At 44.2% G+C, this 25,610-nt stretch overlaps 1 protein-coding gene across 2 annotated transcripts in view; it reads right to left on the bottom strand.

The window, feature by feature from the left end:
• Positions 1 to 25,610, bottom strand: part of Galnt7 (polypeptide N-acetylgalactosaminyltransferase 7) — a 122,157-nt gene that overhangs the window by 38,662 nt on the left and 57,885 nt on the right. For both annotated transcript variants that reach the window (XM_050161808.1, XM_050161809.1), the window contains exon 2: positions 19,021 to 19,481. In XM_050161808.1, coding sequence (XP_050017765.1) covers positions 19,021 to 19,481 — 461 coding nt within the window. The remainder of the gene's footprint in view (positions 1 to 19,020; positions 19,482 to 25,610) is intronic.

Raw genomic sequence — 25,610 nt, forward strand, 5'->3', positions numbered from 1 at the left:
TATATATATTTTAAGGTGGCCTAAAACAGAGACTACTACACAGTTACAAGGGATCAGTCAGACTCAAAATCCTGAAAAAAGCAGCAATGAGCTTTACTGGAGAGACGGAGAGGGGCATGAAGGAACTTTTCAGCCACACATTGTTCCTCATTTATGTGTAAATTTGTGGGGTTGAGACATTATGACCAAAATGGGGGCATATTTATATTCCCCCAACACAGTTATTTTAATCAAATGTTCCAACAAGGGTTGTTGCCCAATCAAGGGCTTGGCAAGGTGAATGAGGGAAGGACTGGTCCTATCATACCAAACAAAAGGCCGCCCAAGGCAGGATTAGGGAATTTTTAGGAGAGGCCACTGAAAAGCTGAACTCCATGCAGACTCAATTATTTGGAAAAGTGACAAGCCTGTATGGGTAAGTCAGTGGTCTCTAACAGAAGGAAAACTACAAGCTACCCAGCCGTTAGTGCAGAAATAGCTGGATAATGGTCACATTACCCCCTACCATTTCCCATGGAATTCTATTTTTGTGATTAAAATGAAATCAGGAAAATGGAGGTTGATACAAGATTTAAGAGAGGTTAATGGGACCCTGTAGTCAATGGGATTATAACCTGGGTCGCCTTCTCCTACAGTCATACCAAAAGATACCTATAAGATTATTTTAGATTCAGCCAGGTGGTAGTAGCTTTAATCCTAGCACTCAGGAGGCAGAGGCAGGCAGATCTCTGAGAGTTCAAGGTCTACAAGAGCTAATGCCAGGACAGGCCCCAAAGCTACAAAGAAACCCTGTCTTAAAAAAAAAACACACAAAGAAAAAATATTTTAGATTTAAATGATTGTTTTTATATCATCCCTTTGGTGCCACAAGATTGTCACAGATTTACACTTAGTATTCCATCAGTTAATTTCAAAGAGCCAATGAGAAGATATCCTTGGAGTGTCTTGCCTCAGGGTATGGCAAACAGTGCTACGTTATGCCACAAATTTGTGGCTCAGGCTATAGAAAATGTAAGAGATCAATTCCCACAAGTTTATATTATCCATTATATGGATGGTATCTTGCTTGCTCATAAAAATGAGCAGAGTCTTGGGCATGCAGGGTTAGTTATCACCCCAGAGAAAGTGCAAAGGCATCCACCTTTCAAGTATTTAGGTCATATGTTATATCCTGAAGAAATTAAACCTCAGAAATTGGAAATGAGAAAAGATAGCTTACAGACTCCGAATGATTTTCAGAGATTGTTAGGAAATATTCAGTGGCTCAGACTTTAAAGTTCCATATGGAACTTTAGCCTTGAGCCACTAAGTGAAATTCTTAAGGGGAGTAGTGGCCCCAATTCTACCAGATACCTTACACATGCTTTATATCATCAACATAGTTAAAGTTTAAGAAAACAATTTGGGTTAACAAGAGAAATTGCTCATCAGATTGTTAAGCAATGATATAAATGTCCACAGTATTTAGTTGTACTTCATCTGGGAGTAAATCCTCTAGGCCTGCTTCCTAATCATTCATGGCAAATGGATGTTACTTATAATACAGAATTTGGCAAATTAAGATATGTGCATGTGACAACTGATACATATTCAGGATTCTTAATGGAGAAGCCACTAAACATGTAATAATTCACTGCTTAAAGTGTTGTCTGTCTAAACCCATGTAATTTATAGTCCTTGCAGATAAAGGCACTAATGCAACAGATCCATTACACACAGCACAAGCACCAAGAAGGCTGTTTCTGTAAGGATCAGGTCATCCAGAAAAAAGATACATGTGTTTATGTACAAAGGAAAAACAAAAGCAGAACTCTGGAGAAAGAGATGTTTGCCTACAGCCAGTCCTAACACTGCTGATCTCTAAATCCAATCTGGAAAGCCAGCACTAGAGTTTCACTATAACGTTTAAAATATTATCCAGTAATTCTACTCAGTTTTCACCACTTTAGAAATAAAGTACTTCATGCAGTAGAAAAATTATACCTTGTGCATACACCTCGAAAATCCTTAATATTCTGAAGCAATTGGGATGGGCTCCATTATATATATGTCATGGGTAAGGAAGTCTGAAATTCCTTAAATGTCTGCAAGTAGATAAAATGTTGTGGTAACTAAAGCAACTGTATTCATGAAAAGCATTTAACTGACTTCTCAGTGCTCTGCTGTCTGAATGCTTGTCTCAGAGTCAAGTCATCAAAAGCCAGCTTGCTTGTGGCAGGCACTGATGGCCATGGGGGCGAGCGCCACATCATTACTCTGTGGTTATAATTCACACGAAAACCTTCATGAAAAGACATCAGTTTGAAAGCTTCCTCCGTACTGAAGACATCACAATGCTGAACATCAATTCTACTAAACTGTAATTTCCCTAAACACCTGTAACACACAATGTGGCCTTTTGCTTTTAAAGAGTGATGGGTAATTTGGTCGGAGCCATTGAATACTGTATGGACCACTTCCTGAAGCTGATGTCTCTCTGCCAAGTCTTTTCTCTGAGAGCACACACACACTTGTAAGGCTTACTGTCATAGGATAAAAAACAAAACAAAAATACATATGTTCACCCCAGGAATGAAGTTCTCCATATTACACAAGCCATAAGACTTTCCTCATCCCTAGGACCAGATTTCATGGTCAGCTGAACTGTGTCACATTTGAGGCCAAGCCTGATTCACTCGAGCAGCCACCTGTTGAGGAAGGGTGATGGACTCACTGCCTGGGAGGGGGAGGGCACTATGTTTACACCGTCATCAGTACCTCTGGAACGCTGACTGGGCAGGCTGATCAACAGAGACTACTGCAACACTAAATCTAATAATATTCCAGACAGTGCAGAAAGCTGCCAGTGTCCATTGCTTATGCCCCAGCCGGCAGCAGCCTTTGGGGAGCACAGTCTGGGAGGACTCCAACTTCCTCCTAAACCCATTTTAACAGTGAAACATCTGTAAAAGGAGATGGTGGGATAAAACGAAGAAAGGTGGGTGGGGTAGAGAAAAAAGATGACATATGGATAACATCATCGTCATCATAGGCCAATTTATTCTGCTCTTCTTATGGAAAAATTTTAATATTCTATGCTTTTTTGTTATTGACATTTCTATAAGTCATTATTAGATTTTATTTTGGCACAAAATGTCAAGTAAAAATATTTATTATCTTAGTGGATCTTTATTTTCAGCCTTTCTCCACAATGAGGACGGAACCTGTTACTATCTGACAGGCTAGCAAGATGATGCTCTCATTGTTTCTGCTTTTGTACAGAGAATCTATCCTTGTGTAGACTATTTAATGCCCCATTGTTCTCCTTTTTATACCTTTTGTTGAGGATTTTGTTGTTTAAAATGGCCCCAAGTGTAATACCAAAGTGCTATCTAGCGTTTTTGAAGCACAAAGACACCATGCTGAGCCTTACAGAAGAAAATCCTGTTCCATAAGGTTTGTGTAGGCATGAGTTACGGCCCCATGGCCATGGTTTCTGTCAAATACTCAATAGTATACAAAGAAGGAGTGGGAGGTGTTTTAAAGCAGTCACATACATAAAATAAAATTTAGTATTGAAAAAATGTTGTGGCCAGGAGTTTGCAAAGCCTAACCCTGTATTTTCCTCTTGTGAGGTGGTCTGAATAGGAATGGCCCCCAGAGACTCATGTGTTTGAATGCTTGAATAGTTTGAATTAGGAGGTGTGGCCTTGTTGATGGAAGTGTGTCACTGTGGAGGTGGGCTTTGAGGTCTCACAAGCTCCAACTATGCCCAGCGTGGCTTCTACTGCCTGTGGATCAAGATGTAGAACACTTAGTTCTATCTCTTCAGCACCAGGTCTGCTGCATGCCTCCATGTTTCTCGCCATGACGATGATGAACTAAATCTCCAAACAGTAAGCCAGATCCAAATAAATGCTTTCCTTTATAAGAGCTGCCATGGCCATGGTGTCTCTGCACAGCAATAAAACCCTAACTATGACACCTTGGAGCAATAGCTCAGTATTGAAAGACAGTATTGTCACTAATAGAGCAGCCCTGTGACGAACCAACTACACATCAAAATGCAGGGCACAGACATGACATTTCATCCATGGAGGCAGTTATCAAAATCATGTATTGGAAGGTGGGGCCACATTCTTACTATATGCAAGGCTCTGGGTTCAACTCCTCGTATTGTATTGAGGGAGGAACAGGAGGTTGGGGTCAGCTATGGAATTTGCCACTCTTGATTGTTCACTAAAAGATGAAGAGTGCTGGCCAAACGGATTTCCACTCCCCAGGCAAATGTTTCTACATGCAGGATGTGAAAGACAGAGATGGAGTTACATCTTTTCAATTAAAATTAAATGTATGCTCTGCTAAAAACCTAAACGATGCCAGAGAGTAGTCAATAGACTCATTTCAAAGAAGTCAGGGCAGGCCAAGCACACTCAGTGAAATATTTAAGGACACAACGCATAAAAATGCCCTGCAAGCTGAAGCTGCCAAACGAACAGCAAGAGATGAGGAGGGCGGCCTTGCCACTTAGCAACAGCAGTAACCAAGAGGCAGGCGGAGGGAAATTAGCCTGTTTTATGACAGCCTCCCCTTGCAAGGACAATGTGCCCTCTTCACAAGATGCTAGGTTAGTCTACCAAGATGCTTAGCAGAAAGAATTCCAGGGCTAGATTATAGGGTTAGGTATTCAGAAATGACAACGGTGTTCTTTACTAAGAAGTATTTATTTAATATTACTGAAATGCTAAGCCCTACACCCATTATGCATTTTCTTCATTCCCTGTGATGCAAGGTGGAGATTGATCTCTCACACAGAAAAGCAAAAGCATCTTTTACCCTCTGCTGGTGTGAAGGCTCTCTGTGTGAGTGCTCCTACTCTCCTCTGTAGGAAGGCAAGGATGGAAGATGAGGAGGCTAACGCACTCCAGGAAAAGGGTGAGCACCATACAATGAGGAGGAGGGTGGTCTTTCAGAGGCAAGAACCCCTGCTCTGTGACACAGGAGGAAAAGACGGTCCCTAACCATCCGGCTTTCCAACCAGTGGGACTCCTGTTACCTACTGGGATAGACACCGTTTGAGCTCTTTATTACATTTGTTCCTTCAGTAACTTTAGGAGCCATATTTATGATCCATATTTGGTAGAAGAGGAAATCAAAGCTCTCTAAATGCTGGCTGTCAGGCTGACTGCTCTCTTTAGCTCTCCATGGGACTCTGCGGTGTGTGAACCCCAAGCCCCTGTTCTCAGGCTCAGACTTGCTAAGGTGGCATTCTGCTGCAAAGCATTGCTGCTTTGCAAGGTTCTGTTTTGTTTCAAGGCAGGGACTCATTCTGCAGCTTTCTTTATTCCCAGGGATCCGCCCGCCTCTGCCTCCCCAGTCCTGGGGCTGGAGGTACCTTGCTCCACACCTCTACTCTTGACTTTACAGTTGCCAAGGCTGTGGAAGCTGCTTAACAGAAGCCTGCAGCACAGGATGGCAGAAGGCTGTTGGAAATTTTATCCTAATCCCCAAACAAAAGTCTATTGAATTTCTTTTTCATATGAAGCTCGCCCGCTACTCAAAACCAAACAGTAAGTTTCTCTTCCCTGTTCCTGGGAATCGAACTTAGGTCCCCACGAGGTGCTCCTAGCACCAAACAGCAATTTTAAAAATCAAACATTTGGACACAATCCATCCAGTAACTTGATACTTACATGGTGATGGATGACAATAGAAAGATATTGGCTTTGTTTCCTGCAGCTTAATTGTGTTTCTATGAAAGCAGAAAACATCATTCATATGTATTGTGAAACACAGGTCATCCATCATACACCGTATGATGCATGTATACATCATACACTGGAACGGCTGAGGTGTTCCAGACAGCCTCTGTGGGCCCTACACTGCAAGATGGCGTGTACAACGCTCCATGGACAGACTGTACGTCCAGAGCCAGGGCTGCAGAGAAGTCCCATGATACAGAAACACTTGGGGCTCATTCTGCATTGACTAGTTCTGAATTAATTTTTGGTTGCTGCACATTCAGAACTTTTTTTTTTTGCTACTGCCAAAATTTTCACAACTCCTGTCTTAGTTATGTGGCCCCACATGTGACCCGCAGCTAAGAATCTGGGGTCTCAGGGACAGGCGTGACCCGATGGCTACGTTGGCCCAGTTCCTCAGTGCTCTGCTCCTGGGGAACTTTTCTGTTCTCTTCTTGGTTTGAGTTCTCCGCCTTATGTTTAAGCAGAAGCCCTGAACCTACAACTGGAATTTTATTTTTATGCCCACACTTTAAGTCCCGTGGGGACTGATATCATACTTGCTTTGCTTTGATGTTAAAAAAATTTAAACTTATTTCTTACATTAGCATCCAAAGCAACGGGTAACACAGCATCTTCCTACATAATCTTGTAATGCTTTTAAAACATTTTCATTGCGTTTGCTTTCCCTTTGCATTGTGAGTGGATGATGCATGTGTGCGGGGGAGGGAGGGAGCACGCATGTGCGTGTGTGGTCAGGGAACAACTGCGGGAGTTGGCTCTTCCCTTATACCATGTGCCTTCGAGGGATAAAACTCGGATCACCAGGCTTGGTGGCAAGTGCTTTTACCCACTGAGCCTCTTGACATTTCCCCCGTCTTCACTGTTCCTCCATTTTATTACTATAGAAGTGCTTTGTGAACGTGCCACAAATATTGCACATAAACTACCGTCATAAACAGCCTTTCCTCTTTTTTTTTTTTGTGGGGGGGAAGAGCAGATGTGGTGAAAGATCCGAGAACATCTGGATTCTCCCTGGGCAGCCACCTACTCTTTGGTGGTCACTTGGAGATTCCCTGTGCTCAAAATGAGCAAGGAACATGGAGAGATTTCTTGGTCACCTTAGCCTCTAAACTTCTATGAACCCACAGATTCATAGGGAAGATACTATCAGCAATGTTCTTAAAGTGCCCAGGCCATTCCCACCGAAAGCCACTATGTGACATTGATTCTTCTGCACAGTTCTTATCGAGTCTCGTCAGTATGATCTGGGGCATTTGAGGAGTGGAATGGAAGCAAAGATGTGGACTCAGAGGAAGAAGACAGAAAAGGCAACAAACAAAACAGAAGGCCCTAGGAATAGGAGCATGGAAGGAATTCAAGGCCCTATCATATTGTTGGAGAAGAGGAGGGAAAAGGAGAGCGAGCCAGAAAGTAACCAGCCTTACACCTCCTCCACTGCTATCAAGAGCTGGTCTATTTGGGCGCTTTGTGTATGCTAGGCAGTCTGCAAACCATGTCACAGGCTGACACCACGCAGGGAAGACTGATGAGGCTTAAACACAGGAAACATAAGGGATGATGACCCCTCTCGGCACAGCGAATTAGTTCTTACGCCCTAAAAATCAGGAATGTACAAATGCAGGGTAGAAGACCGTGACAAATGTTCACCAGACAGCGGAGGCTGCTGGACACGAAGAAGGGAGAGATAATCATTCCCTTTTTCACTTACAGAGCAAAGGGGTCTTCCTCCATCCTGCGAGCTGGCACACACAAAGGTTTTCCTAACAGGGCTGTATCTTAGGAAAGCAGGCAGGGTTGAGCTTGGCAATTGCAACCAGTGACTGACTTGTCTTCTTAGCTAATCCAGCCTGATCCCTTGCCTACTTTGGGAAAACTAAAGAAGGGTGAGCCTGGTCTCTCTGCTGCCAAACTGACACTTTCTCTGCCAGACTGGACACAGTGCTGAGTGGCTGGGCACCGAGTGCAAGTTCTGCCCAATGAGTGCGGATTGCTAATGTGCTGGGTAGAACACAGTGCATGCCTCTGCTCGGATGCTGCCTAGCCTACTTACCAGCCTCTGCAGCCGCTGCTGCTTTCCAACAAGAGCTGTGATAGCTGGCAGCGGCCCAGGGGCCGGCTGCTGCCAGCCGCCCTCAGACCTCTGAGAATACAGGAAAAGGCAACACTGAGAGAGAAGGCGCTGTAGCAACCTTGAGCAATTTGCAGCCGAACACAAGCTGCTTGTTTGCTGTTTCCTCAGCTTCAGAATCTAGAGGATTGTGGCAGAAAAGCTAAGGGAGAGTGTGAACACAGGGAGATGAGTTCATTTTGATACAGGGGAGAGTTCTGAAGACCATCTAGGCAGTGATTTCTAGGCTGGGTTAAGGAGCAAGGGTTCCAAGGAGAGAAAAAGAATGGAAGCCCAGAGGTGTCTAAAAGGACTGTTACAGAGGGGAACCGGAGGATCCCATGGATGAAACTGAATCAGAACATGCCTACAGCTTCCCCTTTTTACAAATAAGGAAACTGGGGTTCAAAGCAGATCTCTGGGAAATAACGCACTCTACCTTAACAAGCCTGATCCACAACGCACAAGGTGTGTGCACCCACATATCTTACTCTGTGGTGGCCACTGAGGGGGCAGGGATGACTTCACCACCTCGCAGGGCTAGCTTTGTCCTGCGGCATTGTGTCTAGGACTGCAGCCCCTGCTATCCTTTTTCTTGGGAACTGTACAACAAATGTTTTCCTTTGGAAATCAAAACGTTGCTTGGGATGAAAAGAGAAGAAGAGAAGAAGATGAAAATTTCCTGCTGAAAATCTGGTGCTAAGATTAGTTTAAAAAACGTAAATTATCTTGTGTCTATCTATACTACCTATGGCAAAATGTATTCCCTTTTATGTTCAGTAATTTGCTAAAAAGAGAAAGCCTTGTATAAGTTACACAGGGTCCTGAGCCCGTGAGTTGAAAGTTTAGAATTTAGGTCACAGAAATAATGTCTCATAAAAAGTTGGCATCATATAAATACTTACATCATATTGATATTTACCCTACCGCTGTCTCTAGACTTCAGGAACTATGGATAACTTTTAGTTATCTTGCTAAATTTCCAAAGGCAATCACTAGAAAACATTAGCTATTATAGTGTGTGTGTGTGTGTGTGTGTATATATATATTATTAGCTATTATAATAAAGTGCCCAAGTAACAAAAGGCTGAGTGAGCTCTGAATCCTGTAGGTGAACCCTGGTTGCCTTCACGAATTTCATCTTAATTATTAATGACAATGGCCAACAACTTCATTATGCCACTTAAAGCCATTTCTGTCCTAAGAATATCAATGCTGGCGGCCACAACTCCTGTGTCATCAGTGTAGAGACAGGATTTCATAGCGCAGGCCAACGGCCTCTTTGCAAAAGCTCTTCACAACGTAACACCAAGCTCTTTATCAATAAACTAAAATAGGCTGAGGCAGGAGGATCCAAAGTCGGAAGTTACATGGGAAACAAGAACAGACCCTGTCTCTACGATGATAACAACTTGAAAAAACAGAAATAGGATTTTTGTGTAGTGTGGTTATAATGCAATAGTTATAGTAGTTAATTAAATTTTCTGAGGTTCAGAAATTGGTAATAAAAGGAAATCTTGTGTTATTCTAATTGTTAGTAAGGAGCGCATAGAGGAACCGATTAAACTAGACTTAGTTTTCGAAAACCTATTCGCACTTTCTTTAATCACTGTGCTTTGCGAAAAGCCTTCTGCGATGCTCTTTCTTCAGCCCCACCCCATCGGGCGCCCTCTCATTGGGGGGGGGACGGGGATCTTAGGAGGAGGTCGAGGGCCGGCAGCTCAGTAGCGCTGGGCTCTGGGGGGCGCTCTTGCCTCGCAGGAAGGCGAGCCCGCTGAGGCCGCCCTCTCCGTTCAGTGAGGACTCACAACTCTTCCCTCTACCGCGGCAGCTGTGCCTCCCCAGGGCGTCAGGAGCAAATGTGGAGTTGGGACCCTCAAATCTTTCTCCAGAGCCCTTTATCCTCGTATTTGATTCTCTCACAGGGACTTTCTACTCTGAACAGATATTTTCCCCTCTGATCGAAACGGCAGTGCTCACTCTAAAATAAGTTACTGGGGTCATTAAAACTGTGTTTTTGTTTTTTTTTTTCTTCCTCCCGCAAGCTAGCTACATTCTGAAGATGGAATCTCCCACTGTATTCAGCGAGGAGGAAATAGCTACGGGCCATTTTCCTGTGACACCCTAAAAGGTACGGCTGAGATGTAATTAAAGTATGGTATTTATATGACTGTGACTTGTGTGATTAGCTAGGCTTTGGTGCTGAGTTTTTTTTTTTTTTTTTTAACCTTTTAGCACATTTGCTTTATACATCGCAGGAATGACAAAATGAGAGTCCTGCTGATGCTATAACCAAGCATCTTCTACACGTTTAGCTTCCAGTAAGCAAAGATAATTAACTCACTCAAAGCGTACTTGGGACACGCACACCTGTAAGCGCTGCTGCTCCCACGATCCCCACTGAAGAAAAGTGCTGCTGTGGCTGCCTCCAGCTCTCCCCAGCGGCTTGCCTTCCCCCTGGGATTCAGCCTCACACTTAGTCTTGAGACCGAGAAAGCATCCTAATTGATTCTAATCTGATTCAACCACCTTGACAAATTGTCCCCTTTCCAATGTCTCAAAGGGGGCCAGGCTCTCAGCACAGGGTTTTACAGCCCCCTGCCATAGCGAGCCCCTCACTAAACCGCCCAAGGACAATACCTGCTCAGGGAGAGCTGTTTGTTTTCCAGAAACAGAGCTCTGTGTCTAGAATAAATGCAGCGGTGGGGGCTCTTCCTTTCCCTTACAGGGAGTCACTTCCATAAATGACGGATGTGGGAAAAGCCCCCCCCTTTTACAGTTGCGCCATACGATCTCCCTCTGCCCAGTGGTCTGGCTTTGACTGTTCTTTACGGTCAAGTACTTTCGATAAGAGGTGTTTAAGCACATATTCCCAGGTAGCCCTAATAAACAAAGACAAAAGACAGGAAGAAAAGATTTAAGGTAAGCCAGTATAACATCAGATGACTCAAAACTTAGGACTTGAGGGAATCAGACAGATCGGACTGGACCACCTAAAACCCCTTCTTTTCCAGTTATGGGAGCAAATCCTGAAGGAAAGCAAACATCAGTTCCGATCCCCAGACATCAGTACTTCACACCACAGCCCATCCCCGCAGGCTTGTGTTCTACATTCTGCAGATTAGGGGAGACATTAGGTTCTAGTACAGAGTACTTAAGGGCTTACCTTAATGCTAAGCCCAATCTACAGATAGCATTGCTCGTCAATCACTCCCTTCCAGCTTTCCTGGGTGCACCTGTAGTTTCCCTAGAAAGCTCAACAGCTTGCCAGATGTAGTGGGTGTCGAAGCCACAAGGCAACACAAAAAGTAAGGTCTCTTTTCCTAAGGTCTTCATAGATACACGCTGTTCACCTCTTAAACCACCAGGGGCCTGGCCCTGATCATCAAACGGTAACCTCAGGAGGAAACCTCTGGACTCCTAGCTCCTCCACACCAACTCAATGCCACTTCCCTGTTTCCAAAACGCACAAGAGCCAACACACAGTCAAGAATCGCACTGTAAACAGGCTGTGTCTAACGATTCTGGCTGCCGCTCCCAGCCTGGGCAAGCGAGTTCCCAGAGGAACCATGTTAAACCACAGAGGACAGGCCTCCACGCTGCTATCTGCTTTGAGCTTCCACACAGTGGCCCTTCACCCCGCTGGAATGTCTGGATCTATCGGAAGTGGTTCTCTTTCCCGAGGAATTGACCTTTGAGCAGAAGCCAAAGGCAGATCGCCTTGCAGAGATTGACAGCCTCCTAGTCGGAGACGTTTTAGAAAGGGAAGGCACCAAAGGCATCTCCCAGGGTCCCCACTGGTGTTTCTGATGGGCAGGAAACACATTCTGTTTTCTTTAAACTTGTGGGTGTTAGGAAATGGACATGTGGAGGTCAGAGGTCAACGGCAGATTTCTTCTTCTATTGCTGCCCACCTTAACTTTTTGAAACGGGCTCTCCCATTGAACCCACAGTCCCCTGAGCAGGCAACAAGCCCCTGGGATCTGCTTCTTTTTCTCGGACCCCAGCACTTGAGTTATAGATGTGTGTTTATAACTGGATATGTGGGCATATCTAGCGGTTACCTGGGTGCCGGGGATCTAGCTCCGTCCTCACTCACCAAGCAGGCACCCGATCCTCTAAGTGTCTCTCCAGACTAGGAAACTTAGTCCAACAAGAAAAGAAAGAAAAAAGAGGCAGTGTTTACCTGAGATTCTGTCACTGAAGTGGGATGGTGCAGATACCTAGTAATGCCAACACACATAATTTTTCAAAGCTATTAAAAATATTTATGTGTGCGTTTTGCCTTCAGGTATGTCTGTGCTCATGTGTGTAGTGCCCATGCAGACCAAAAGAGGGTGTTGGATCCTCTGGGACTGGAGTTACACTTGTTGGTTAGCCACCACGTGGGTGCTGGGACCCTAACCAGAGTGTTCTGCAAGAACGACAATTGCTCTTAACTGCTGGGCCGCCTCTCCAGTCCTACCATAAATATTTTTAACTGTTTTCTAGAAAAGCTAGTCTAAAAACTCCCAGCTGGGATCAGAGGGTTGGGAAAAGCCAATCCGAGCAATGGGCATACCCAACTCTTCCTCAGACACACTGGATGATGTGTAAGATGGGAGGCCGGGATGAAGAGACGAGCTGCAAAGACACAGAGCCAGCTCGCTTGGACCAGCAACCTGGACATCGGCAGCAAATGGGAAGAAGCTCGCGTACCTAGTGAGGCCCCAGCAGTAGAAGAGGAAGCAAGGCATGAGTGGGCAAGGGGATTTAAGATTTCTGGTGCTCTGGTGACAGGAGCTCTGAGAAACATATTACCACAGTTTCTAGTCTCTGTAGCCTCATCCTGTGAACTTGGTACCCTCTTCACTGTGTGGAAAAAAGGGTGACTTGAGACCACCCTCTGATTTCTGTAATAACCACAGTTTGCTTAAACATATCTCCTCCTGTTAGCCAGAACCTTAAACAGAAACCAGCTCTGTGGTCACAGCTGGGGAAAGTCCCGAGGACAATGTGTGTCCCTGTGAGTCTCCTAGTTTTACGTGTGTGTTTACTGGAGAAAGAAGAAACAGGGCTTTTAAAGTTAACCTGGGAAATCCCTAAGCACACAGAAAGTTTCCAAGAGCGAGACACTTCAAGGCAGTTAGTTAGAAAGTACCTTTCGGATTCAAAGAAGGAAAACCCACTGCCGCTCATCTGAAACCACTTTCTAGCAAGCTTGCTATACATTAGATCACAGACTGACAAACCAAAATCTGCAAATGAGACATATTTTGGAGTTTACTAGAGGAAACGGTCGAGAGAGATCGTTCTTGGTATAGACGCATCATATATTCTGATATAGACTCAGAATCTATTCAGATGTTCATATAGACCCATCTTATATTCTGCTAATACAAACTGGGGCAAAGTACAGAAATATGTGTTCATGTACACGAACCATCCATCCATATGTATCTGTATGTCACATATGTGACTCAAAATGCATGTTTTAATTTCTTATGAGTGGCTCCAAATTTTAGTTTGCTCTCGTTGAACCTTATGAGTCATAAGAAATAGAAACGGAAACAAAAACCAACAGCACGAGCTGGGCATGGAGGTACTTCACAGTCCAGCACGAGGGAAGAAGATGCAGGAGTCTGCTTACAACTCAAAAAGAAAGCTACAGCATTTTAAATAACCGACGTTGTTCAAATACTAAGCATTCCCCAAATTACATCGCGTGTCCTAGAAAACCTAGTAGATAGAACTTTTAATGGGCTAGAGAATGGGAAAAATCTCATGACCACAATTTACCTTCAATAGAAATTCAAGTATAAAAATCAGTATATATTTTGAAATCTGGCAAGAGAAGAATTCTTATGTCTAAGGTATGGGGATCACTGTATTTCCGAAGCTCCCCTGTGTCCCACAGAAAAGCTCAAGAACGTTATTAACAACCATATGAACTTTTCTGCAGCTCTTAGAGTTCTCAGAGCACTTTACGTCTATTATTAGACTTCACAGTGCAACTAAGATAGCTTTATAGACTGAGATGCAACAGGCGTGTAAGTGGGAGGCAAGGTTAAATATTAGAAGGAGATGAATTTCCTCAAGTCAAAACATTTAATTCATTTATCCGAAACAAAACCAGCTTGGATGCTATACCTCTGAGCGGTTGCCTTCTTGAACAGAAAAAGGATAGATTTTTTTTTTCATGTGTCTCCATCAGCCGTTCACAGTACTGGAAAGAAATCCCAAACTTCAATAGAAGATAATTTATTATAACCACAAGTAGAACTTTCCATTTCTTAGCAGAGATGCATTCCTCTTGCTAACTGGCTGCATGAACTCCCTCGAGCCGAGGAGTAAACTTGTTTAGGCAAACGGGCAGCGGGCAGAACAGTTTGTTCTAGCCAATCTATCTCTAACTGCCTCCGTTTCTTTGTTATGGGGCCTGCAAGCCATGAGTTTATCTTAGACGCTTCCTTCCACTCCACCACCTGCCCATGGAAGAGTCTTCCATTCTTTCCGAGTCTCTTGCAACCTCCACTGGGATTACAACTCTACTACCACTAACCCCTAACTGGTCCTCTCCCCGCTCCAGATCCATCCTAGGCTCTGGTCTAGAAGTCCTAAAGTTCTCTTCATCACCCTTCTTCTGACTGCCAAACTCAAGACAAACTTTGTGAACGGAATTACGAACTGTTAATGGCACCTACGGCACCAGCTTTGTTTACTGTTGTTATTTTCTACATGATTCAAGCAAGCCTGGCCACTCATTTGTGATGTTTTAATATACCTTCTTCCTCGGAACGTTTTACCCACTTCCGGGGTTTTCCCCAGTGTCCTCGGCCCTCTCTCCATGTGAGCACTGCCTGTTCTGAACCCTGTCTTTGCTCACATGTTTCTGACGGCTCTTTTACTTCCCAACATTCTTCCTTTCTCCCTGAAGACAGATGGTGAGCCTCTTGGGGACAGAGGCTGTATTTTCTTTGTTGGATCCCCTGGCCGGCTAACTAGCTATACCAGATACATACCAGTTAAGACACGCTGAACTACAATAAATTATACTTCATTGTTAAAAATAAATGAGAAGGCAAGAAAGGTCATTCTTGGCTGAAGTCTTTAAAAAAAAAAAAAAAAAAACAAGACGGAGGCTCCAGTGCACTCAAAATACTGTTAGGCTCTTAATAAGCTATCAACAACCAGTAAATTACTGAGCCAGCGAATGCAATTCAAAGCATTACATCCATGAGTCATGCTGGCAGCTCTCTCCGGCTGCTTGGGTACAGAACATTCATCAGCGACGGCTCGGGAACAGCAACAAGGATGAGCAAGTTAACCGCAGAGTTAGATGTCACAGCTGGACCTACAACCCAAAGCAGGTCACTAAGCTTTGCAGGTGGCTCGCTTACATGAATGGCACAGGCAAGGGAACAGCCTCAGGGTGCCGGCAGTCCAACAGTCCCTGGTGGGATTACGAAGCCCGTTCTCTGTGAGGGGTGCAGGAGGGTGGTGTGTGCCATATGCATGCTGTTCGCATGCTGTTCGTAAAAACATAAAGTACTGACAGAGAATGCTCTTAAGAGAGTTGACTTAACAGAAATGGACTAAATTGTTTGTTACTTTACATTGCGTTTTCAGTGTTCAAAGAGGAAGAGAGGCTATGGTTTTCTCTTTGGTTTCTTGCATGTATGTGGTGTTCACATGTCTATGTGGAACCTAGAAGTTTCCACTAAGTGTCCTCTTCCGTCACTCCCCATCACCGATGAAAGATGAAGGCAAGATCTCTCTTGGTGAGTCCAGAGCTCGCCAACTCTAGCCTGGCTAGTTGCTTGCTCTTGCCCGTCTCTGCCCTTGATGTGCTGGGGTTACAGGCAAAGCTGCCACAGCTGCTTGGCTTTCACACCAGTGTTAGGGACCTGAGCTCTGTTCCCTGCAGATTGATCTCCCCAGCTCTGACATTGTGTGTGTGCATGTGCACACGTGTGTGTGTGTGTGTGTGTGTGTGTGTGTGTGTGTGTAAAGGAGTTCAATCTTAAAAACAAATTGCATTCAGTTAAGATGTTTCTGACGGTAATTATATTAAGTCTTTTGAAATATGTTTTCAAAGAAGGGGGTATCCTTAATAAAAAAAACTTCAAGGAAAGGCTCAGGAGCAGATGCAAAGATAGCGTGTCAGAGAGATTTATTTGATGGGCAGCGACGATACTTAATAGGAATGACAGATGAAAAGAAAGCATGTTATTTCTAGGTTCTGCTGCAGGCGTGGAAGAGAACAGAACGTGGGAAACAACTGGCCTATGGGAGGCAAAAGGCATGAAGAGGGACAGGAAGGGACATTGCAGATAGAAGGAAGATGGATCAGGCAATGGTGACGTCTTCTGAAGAGTGATGGAGAATATCGAGGTTACACAGTAACTGAAGACACTCCAGTGTGATGATGAGGTACTGGGAAAACTCCACAGCACTCAAATGAGCCAATAATACTTAAGGTTTTAATCAACAGCACTGTAGGAAAAGACCTTTGGTTTATTATGCCATTAAATTCTAATCCCAGCCCTGAGAGCTCAGTATTGTCAAACCTACTGGTAAGAATCAATAACTAAGGTTAGAGAAGGTAAATGACAGATCAAAGATCTCATGTCTGGTAACAAAGCCAGGGGCAGAACACTGGTAGAACTCATTCATTCATTCACCCAGAAGATATTTACCAGCTTGGTCCTGCAGACCTGGAAGTACCTAGTGAAGAAAACAACGTTCTCCATCTCAGCTTATCATTCGATAGGAGAGCTAATTCACTACATCAGCCAGCATCTAATTTTGAGATCTGATGAGTACTATAAGCCAAGTGGCCATGGAGAAAGAACAGAACAGAACTTGGCATAAGAAATTAGATGCCAAGGGTAGATAAGTCCCACTAAGTATGACGTAAAGAACGGGGAGGATCCAGCATGATAAAAAGGAGAAGGCAGGCGGGAGGACAGCACACAGAGGTCTTGAGAAGGGCCCACACAAGTCGGGGCAGCAAGAGGACGGCTGCAAGGCAGAGTCACACCAAGAGCTGCTGCAAGTTACAAGTTTGCACTTGTTTCAACTACAATGGAAAGGCACACAATAACCTTGTTTGGGCTTCTAAAGGATCACACTGGTTGCTGTGTGAATAACAGGCAATAACCGAAATAGTGAGAGCAGCTGGGTGGTGGTGGCGCGCACCTTTAATCCCAGCACTAGGGAGACAGGCAGGCGGATCTCTCTCAGTTTGAGGCCAGCCTGGTCTACAAAGTGAGTTCCAGGCAGCCAGGTTTGTCACAAAGAGAAACCCCGTCTCAAAAAACAAACAAACAAACAAAACAAAAAAAGGGAAAGAAACGAAATAGAGCAGTTAGCAAGCTTCTGCCATAGTTGAGGAGAGACATGGTTGATGGAGAGAGACCATGGGGGTAGAGATATAACCTGTGAACTGTGTCTGATGTGATTTCCTTACCATGTGTTTATATCAGAAATTAACTATGCTGCACTGGTGTCTCACACCATGTATTTTAACACACAGTACACGCGTCCACACACAAATGCCTACTGGTTGAGTTGTACCTTTGCCACTTTCTTGGGTTTATACGACTCTGAGCCTTAGGCTTTATAAACACAGGTGAGAACTCTCACAGGTTGGTTGTGAGAACTGTTCTAGCAGCTCCAGAACTAGGATGTCCTGGGATGCAGGAGAAAGACAACAATGATGGACACTCTCTCCGCTCACCCTACCCTTCCTCCAACCGTGGCATAAGAACACAGAGAACGCTGGAGTACATGGATAAGCGCTATGTTCGGATAATGGGAACAGACTCAAGCTTCCTACAGACCCTGTACCCGAACTAAAGAGCATTTACACTGCAGGCTCAACCTTTGCAACAGTCACCTTCATGCTTGACTGGGAGAGGGTTGCCAGATAAACCATGGGATGCCTAGCTAAATTTAGATTTCAAATAAGCAAAAAAAAAAAAAAAAAAAAAAAACCTTAAGCTATGCCCATGGTTGACAACAATTTATTCTAACGTTTTTAATTATTTATGTGAAATTCAGACTTAAACTAAATATACTGTATTTTGAGTTGTTAAATCTGGCAATCTTATGACTCAGGCTCCAGTAGGAACAAATTGTCCCAAAAGTCTTCCTTCATACCCCCACAAGATGCTGACTGTTCTCTGTATAAGATGGATGTCTCTCGCCATCACAGTGCCGTTCCTCCATTTCCACAGTTTTTCATATTTCATTCATCGCTACTCAGTCTAAATACCAAGTGTATGAATGTCAAAATCCAAGGAATGGTACTATATTGGGAATGTTGCCACACAGCCGTAAAGAAAGCTGGTCCACGCGTGTGTGTCTGTGGGTGGATACAGCGGTGTGTGAGCCTGCTGTGTTAACCTTTTAAAACAAGGATTACCATAACAGCACATCAGGAATTCCTTTTAAGAGTTTTCGAGTCACAGCGAACTAAATTTTGCATTCACACTCATGAAAGCTACTTAGATCCCACAGTAGTAGAACCAATTATTGAATAAACTAGAAGAGAAGGCTCTGAATTCACTCAATAAGCGCTGTCTATCAAAAGCTAAGAGCTGAAAATCCTTCACTTAAAAACCGTAACACGCGAAAAGGGTTTAAAAGTGTAGGCCACTGTTTCCTCTGAGGACCCCCTCTTGCATATACGCAACTGTTGGGATTTCCGTTTCGGTATTGGGGGGAAAGTCCTGGGAAGCATAAATCCAATTAAGGTCATGAGATGGCCAAAGCAGCATCAGCATTTGCTACTGTTTCACGAGAGGAGCTTTCTTGTCCCAGAATGAAAACACACAGAGAAAGTTCTGCCATTCGATAGACAAATTATTAAGTAGTATAGTTTCTTTTCATTCTGGTGCAAGCTCACTATTCTATTATGGACTAGAAACAAAATATCATAGACTGATAGTAGTCTTGGGACCATGTTTTGACTACCATCAATGTAGGAGACCCCAGAAATTAATACTTCATATCTTCAATATGATGATAAAAATAGAGACCTCCTCCTCCTCCTGACAAAGGTCCTTTTATTTTACTGAAACAAAGGCACAGATATTTTCTTCATTCCTAACACCCTCCCTGAGTCTAAGGTTCTATAATAACAGTAGCTGCCCCAAGTTTAGAAAGAAGAGGATATGTGCTTACTCTTCTTGGCGTAAGTCATTGACGCTGCGGTCCAGTGAGATCATGTCACTTGCCACCATGTTAAATCCAAACTCCTTAATGCTGGCTTGAACTGCTTGCTTGTATTCTGGTCCCAGAACCAACGGCTTGGCTTTCTCTCCAGGGCCGCCAACCACTCCATGAGGCTCGGGTTCTTTGGGTTCAAAGTTCCCCAGGACCCCTGGGCGTAGCACAGGATCATGGTAGGTGAATGTCTGAGGCTTAAATGTGAGGAACTGCCTCTGTATTATGTCTTTTTGGGCATCTCCTCCAGCATGACGCTCCTGTTCATTTTTGGCCTTGTTTTTTCTTCTAATAGACTCTAAGTCCACTTCTACTCCTTCAACATGAGGCCATGGTACCACAGGTTTGAATCTGTCATCCCCGGGAGCTAATCCATTGCCTCCTCGTTTAGGCATGGGGTTAATGGCATCTCTGCCTTCCTATACAAAAGGGAGGGGGGATATACAATGAGTACACGAAAGCACACCAACCACAGCAGAATTCAAGATACAAACTACCATGTTCAAGCAAAGGTTGAGGTGAGGACCAAACATTGTCAAGTGTGAAAGGCAAGCGGGACATCCTGTGAATCAGGATGGTGCACCGGAAGACATCTTTCTGATTGGGAAGGAGGTACGATCCCAAACAGGCTATTTTCTCACCTTATTATTTCAAAATAAATGAACACATTTTTGACTTGTCTCTTTATAAATTCAACACTCTTTAAAAGATTTCTCAGTGATTGAGACAGACACTTAATTGGTCTTTGGTACAGCAGCGCTTTTCAGTGAGCTGATATATGACAAGTAGAACCTTTTGTTAGCAATACGGCCATATGGTAGCAGTGATATCAGATGGATGTCACCCATCAGCCAGCTGGCTTTGTGCCCCGAATGGCAGAGGAACAAGGTAAACTCATGCATTTGGTCCCAATTCAGAACTGTCTACTCAGTCAGAGTTTGGCTGAATAGTTACAAAAACAAACAAAACCCAAATAACTGTAACTAAGCCACCACGTTTTTTTTAAAAGCTTCTCTGTATTTGACTTTGCCACGTCCAGGTCATGTGGCAAAGACAGGCCTGACGTGGAAGAATATTCAGTAAGTGGTGCTCTGTCTTCAGTTTGGACCCTCTTCACCTACATAAATCTTTCGGCCAGAATCCTCAGTGCTTTCTTTACTTCTGAAGTAAAATGCGCTAACGTCTTGCTAAGCCACTGCCATTCTTCCACAAAGCGATGTTTCTCAACATTAGCACCATCTCAGGGGACCTTAAAGAATACTAAAGTGCCCGCTGCCGGGCACTGTGTTTTAACTGGTCTGGGCATGTGGAGTTTTGAAAGCACCCTGGGTTGTAATACGCACCCAAGCCTGAGAGCTACGAAGAGCTACTGGCTTAAAGGCAGAGTGTTAGCCATAACTGGGCATGGGAGACAAAGGGGCCAGCACAGCTGGGTAGGACACAAGGCGCCCTGTGAACTGCAAAGTAGGCCAGCTCGTCTGCCAGGTCACTGCACACTTCAACGACACCCTCCCGTAGCAGGTCAGTAATAGAACTAGCACAACCCCCCCCTCAAATTTTTAAATTGAATGACCCTGAGAATTAAAGTTCAAAACTTGATTTTAAAGAATATGTGCGAGCTCTAGGTGCAACGGGGATGCTTAGGCTGTTGTCTACTTTCATTTATTTATTAGAGACAGATAGTTCTGTAGTAAGTTATTCCAGATGGGAATAGGTAAGGAGTGGCTAAGGACTGACTTTAGAGAATTCAGAATCAGTTTTTTAAAAAATTCTCAGTTTATTTGAGTAAAAGCATAGCATTCAATACGCTACCGATCCAACAGGCAGACAAGGAAAAGCAAGGCTTTCTGCCTTTCCTTCTGTAGAGGCAACATAGCTACCAGCTGCTTACGAATTTCTCCAGAAATGCATATGAACATACATTGTGTGTTTATATAACAAGCGATTAACATGGAACGCAACTGTTAGTTACTCCATTAACAAGAACCTGCAACATGTTACAATGGATTCAAGGGTAAACCCAAAGAACAAACAAGTACCTAAATGTCAAGAAGATTAGCTCCAGCAGGGCAGCAATCAATTGTATCCTATTATACACAATTTCCATTTCGGTGGATAAGAATCCTTTGTATATATTAGAAAATAGCCCCAAGATAACAAAAGGATAAAAAAATCGGAGAACTGGGTGAAATAAACCAGTCATCATTTGGGGTCACTTTAAACTTTTACACAGTTGTCCCTTAAACATGAAATATAAGGTACAATATAGCTTGACTGTATTAGCGTGAAGCCTTTCTTCCAGAAGATAGGGCTTTTGAGCCCCAGGGCGGTGTAGGAGAGACTTAGCTCGAATCTAACTTTTGAGCCCTAATAACGTCAGCCACAAACAACTAGAAAAAGAAAGGGCAATGGAAAAAGAGAACAGCAGAGGGGAACTTTGGGGGCGGGGAGGGAACGAGCCAGAGGGTGGCAGGGGCCCCAGAAGGACAGTGGGAAAGGGGAACAATGAAATAAAAGATCTCTTACACACACATGAAGACGCAAGGAAATGCCACAATGAAGCTCACTACTTTTACATAAAACTTAAAACAGTAAGAGTAAATAACTAGAAGGCCATCTTGCCAAAAATGTTCACGAAGGATTGGAGAGGACCTCAAGATCAGCCAGTCATCAGAAGAACACATCCTAAGTATGAGCGATCCTGTCACAGAGGGGCAAACATTGAAGCCCCGGAGTGATGGGGGAGTGCCGCTTTCTCTAGTCTGTTTCTTGACTTTGTCCAAACGCATGCAGTATTGTAGATGAGTCAAAACAGAAATCACTAGAAAACACTGTAGGGTGTGAGAACAACGTTTCTGACATCGAACCAAATTTAACACAAGGAGAAGGCAGGCGTTCTCTCCCTTCGATTTTTCGTATTGGCGCTGTGAGAAGCTGGGGAAGGAAACGGTACTGGATATGGATGTGAGGACTGCAGAGCCATGCTGCCACTAACTTACTGTGGGCAATAAAATTTAGTCCCCATAATCTCATAGGAAGTGGCACTATTAGGAGGTGTGGCCTTACTGAAGGAAATGTGTCGTCACCGTGGGGGCGGACTTTGAGGTCTCCTATGCTCAAGATACCACCCAGTGTCACAGACCAGCTCTTGTTGCCTTCTGATCAAGATGTAGCCAGCACCATGTCTGCCTGTACACCGCCACGCTCCCCATCATGATGATAATGGACTGAAGTTGTAAACTGCAAACAAGCCACCCCAGTTAAATGTTTTCCTTCCTAAGAGTTACTGTGATCATGGTGTCCCTTCACAGCCAAAGGAACCCCAACTAAGACACTTACCTAACGTCTCTTAGGAAGAAGCAGTGTCAGAACAGAATGGAACAGCACATGAAATGGATTTGAGATGGATTCTAACTCCATGTGCACCCTCCACTAACAGGCATTTTGCTCTTTCCTTTGACTCAATGGTTCTTTGTAAGTTTCAAGCTGTTAGTGATTTTCAGGGCTCTATAAGAAGGGTGTTCTCTCTTTGTCCCTGGTAACCTCACTTCCTCCCAAGCTCTCTAACCAGTTTTAAGCTGATGTTTTGCTTCTGTTTATTCCCCAGGCCACGCCACACTTCTGACTTCCAGCTCCCGTACACCACTGTTTCCCGAACCTTATCCACTTATCTCCGTCCTCTCCACTAAACACACCCCCAGTAGACCAGTCACTTGCCTTCCACGGCATCGCCGTCTTCTCTATTTCAGTCCACGGGTCGCCCGCCCTCTATCGGGCCCATGAAGTCTGAAGCCACAACTCATGTCAACGTACTGTTTTGTTTTTATCTGTTTTCCTGACACTCAGTCCCTCGTGATCTTCTGCCAGGTCTATCATCTGGGTAGCTCTTGAATTTTACGGCTTTCACTTTCCTCGCTGTGACTTACTTAATTTTGACCAGTCCCCTTTAGGAAATATTATTACGATAGTAGTATCAGTGATGACTGTGCACATTGTATTCCACACGCTTCTCATATGTGAGCCTGTGTCATCTCGTGAGCGAGGGATTATCATGATCACACAGGAGGAACTGACTAAACTACCTGAGAGCAGAATCAGTACTGAGTGCAATTCAAATCCGCACCCTGACCGGTGGGTGAGGCTGGGCCCCATACCACCCTCATGCCTCCCCCCCCCCTTCATGCAGGCACCGTCTCCCCTCATCATCGTTCCTTCCCAACAGCCGGATAGATTTTCCTGAAATCAGTTATAAAGATATTAGCTTTGGTTGCTTCCATTTTACCCATGGCCACAGCTCTCAGCAGACATTCTCTAATGTATCGACAAGGCTTTTCTACACCCCAGGCTGCATTCATGGAACGTCTCTATTATTACCTAAGAAGTAGGGGCTGGGTGAGTTTATCTAAGAGTCAAACAGTACCTTTTTTTGTTGTTGTTATTTTGCAAAGTACAAGGTCTCCCTTACAGCTATTCAAGTTATTGCAGTGTGAAACCTGTTACAAATGCTAGGTAAGTAAATGGGGGTGATTATGTTCAATAAAACTTTATATGCAATGACAGGTGGAGGGCTGGACCAGGTCCCTCCACCCCTGCACTCGACTGGAAGGTTGGTGAAGGGACAAAGGCTATATCGATCATGTCCTCACTATCTCTTCGTATGGAATTTCTCAATAGAAATTTACCGAATAAATGAATCCTAAAACCTGTGTTTTTGTAGAAAGACAGAGAGAGAAGAAAAGGAAAAGACACAATGGAGAATATAGAATCAGGACCCACAGGCTCGGATCAGCAGGCAGACCCTTCTGAGCAGCGGTTTACGAATTCACTGGGGACGTAACTACATTCTCTGCATGATATTGTGCTCTAATGATATATTACAGTGTCAGAGAAACGGAATCTCCTGGCTTCTCGAAGCCTGGATGTCATTAACTGTGAAGGTAGAATCAAATACTAGAATTGTCTGTCAAACCCCATGTCAATTAGGAATAATCATGTCAGCTCTTCACGTTATATGATTCAGAGAGCGGCTCGAAAGCGGTGTGAATCTTAACTCCCCTGAGAGGCAAGCTGTGCACTCCTTCTTCCAGGGAGTAAACCAGAGTCAGAAGCCTCCATGACTCATGGTACTATAATAGCGCCTGACTTACTGTACAGCCAACGTCAATGAATCACTGTTGGCTAGGAAGGCAGAGAGAACCAGAAGGACGGTTACATTCACAAAGGTGGAAAAGGACAGAAAAACACAACCACTTATCACAAGGCGGCAATGTGAGACAGAAGTGAGGTTGGACTAGTCAGAATCCATCTTACCTTATAAAATGCTCCCTGCCCTGAACCCCCAAATCCTTTCTATGTGTGCCATTTTTCTCGGATGATCGCGCCTTAGTAAAGATGACACTAATCTAAAAGGACTATAAAAATGGTCTTTAGAGCAAATGACAGTAATCTAGAGCGGATGTGAAATCCTAAGTCCCGAGAATGAGCTTATGTAGTTACACAGCCCCTTGGTAAGCAAACGGTTTAGAGAAAACGGCCACTGCTGAACAGCATCATCATCTTCATGAGCCACAGCATTTAAAACGTATCACACGGGAAGTTTTATTTAGTGGCTAAACACTCTCTTAACCCAAACAAGTAAGTACCAAAGAGAAATTTAAAAAACAAAACACCCACTCCTTTAACTGGAAAACTCCTATCATTTCTTGGGCTTCACTTGCCACTCACAATGGAAGAAACAGAGAGAGGAAGGGAGGCTGTCAAAACCAGCTCAGTGCTACCAGTTTTAAAGGAAACACTATGCTTGCAGGCAGGGACACTTTGGCCTCTAATCCACATGTGGCCAGATATGAGTGAGGATGTAGGATGGGGATGCTCAGGCCTTGGTGTTCTGCTTAACGGCAGCTGGACTCTAAACTAACCCACCTGATAATACTCTGACCTTGAAGTGTTTCTGCTTTCAGAGCACTGCACTGCAGTGGTGGCCCTACTGGATGCTGGGTGGCATGTGAGTGTGTGTGTGTGTGTGTGTGTGTGTGTGTGTGTGTGTGTATGTGTGTGTGTGTGTGTGAGAGAGAGAGAGAGAGAGAGAGAATTTGTGTGCATGCTTGCACATGTGTGTGCAGGGGCTAATTTGTGCTTAATCGGGGCTTAAAATTGATAACTCCAAGATTAAACAGAGATCCTTCTTACCAGCTCTTGAATATCTAGGGCAGTGGTTCTCAACCCGCGGGTCGTGACCCCTTTGAGGTCACACAGCATATATTCTGCATATCAGATATTTACACTACAGCTCAGCACAGTAGCAAAATTATGGTTATGAGGTAGCAATGAAATAATTTTACGGTTGGGAGGAGTCATCACAGCATGAGGAACTGTATTAGAGGGTCTCAGTTAGGAAGGTTGAGAACCAGTGCTCTATGGTATCATCTCTTGTAAGGAATGACACTATTTCCAAACAGGACTCTTGAACCAGGAAGACACGTTGCCGTGGCAATGTCTATGTGAGGGGCTAGGGCAGAACTGAGGCGTGTTTCTACGTTCAGGACACT

This window comes from Alexandromys fortis, unplaced genomic scaffold (genome assembly GCF_014885135.2).
Source record: "Alexandromys fortis isolate MF-2015 unplaced genomic scaffold, M_Fortis_MF-2015_v1.1 scaffold_137, whole genome shotgun sequence".
NCBI lineage: Eukaryota > Metazoa > Chordata > Mammalia > Rodentia > Cricetidae > Alexandromys > Alexandromys fortis.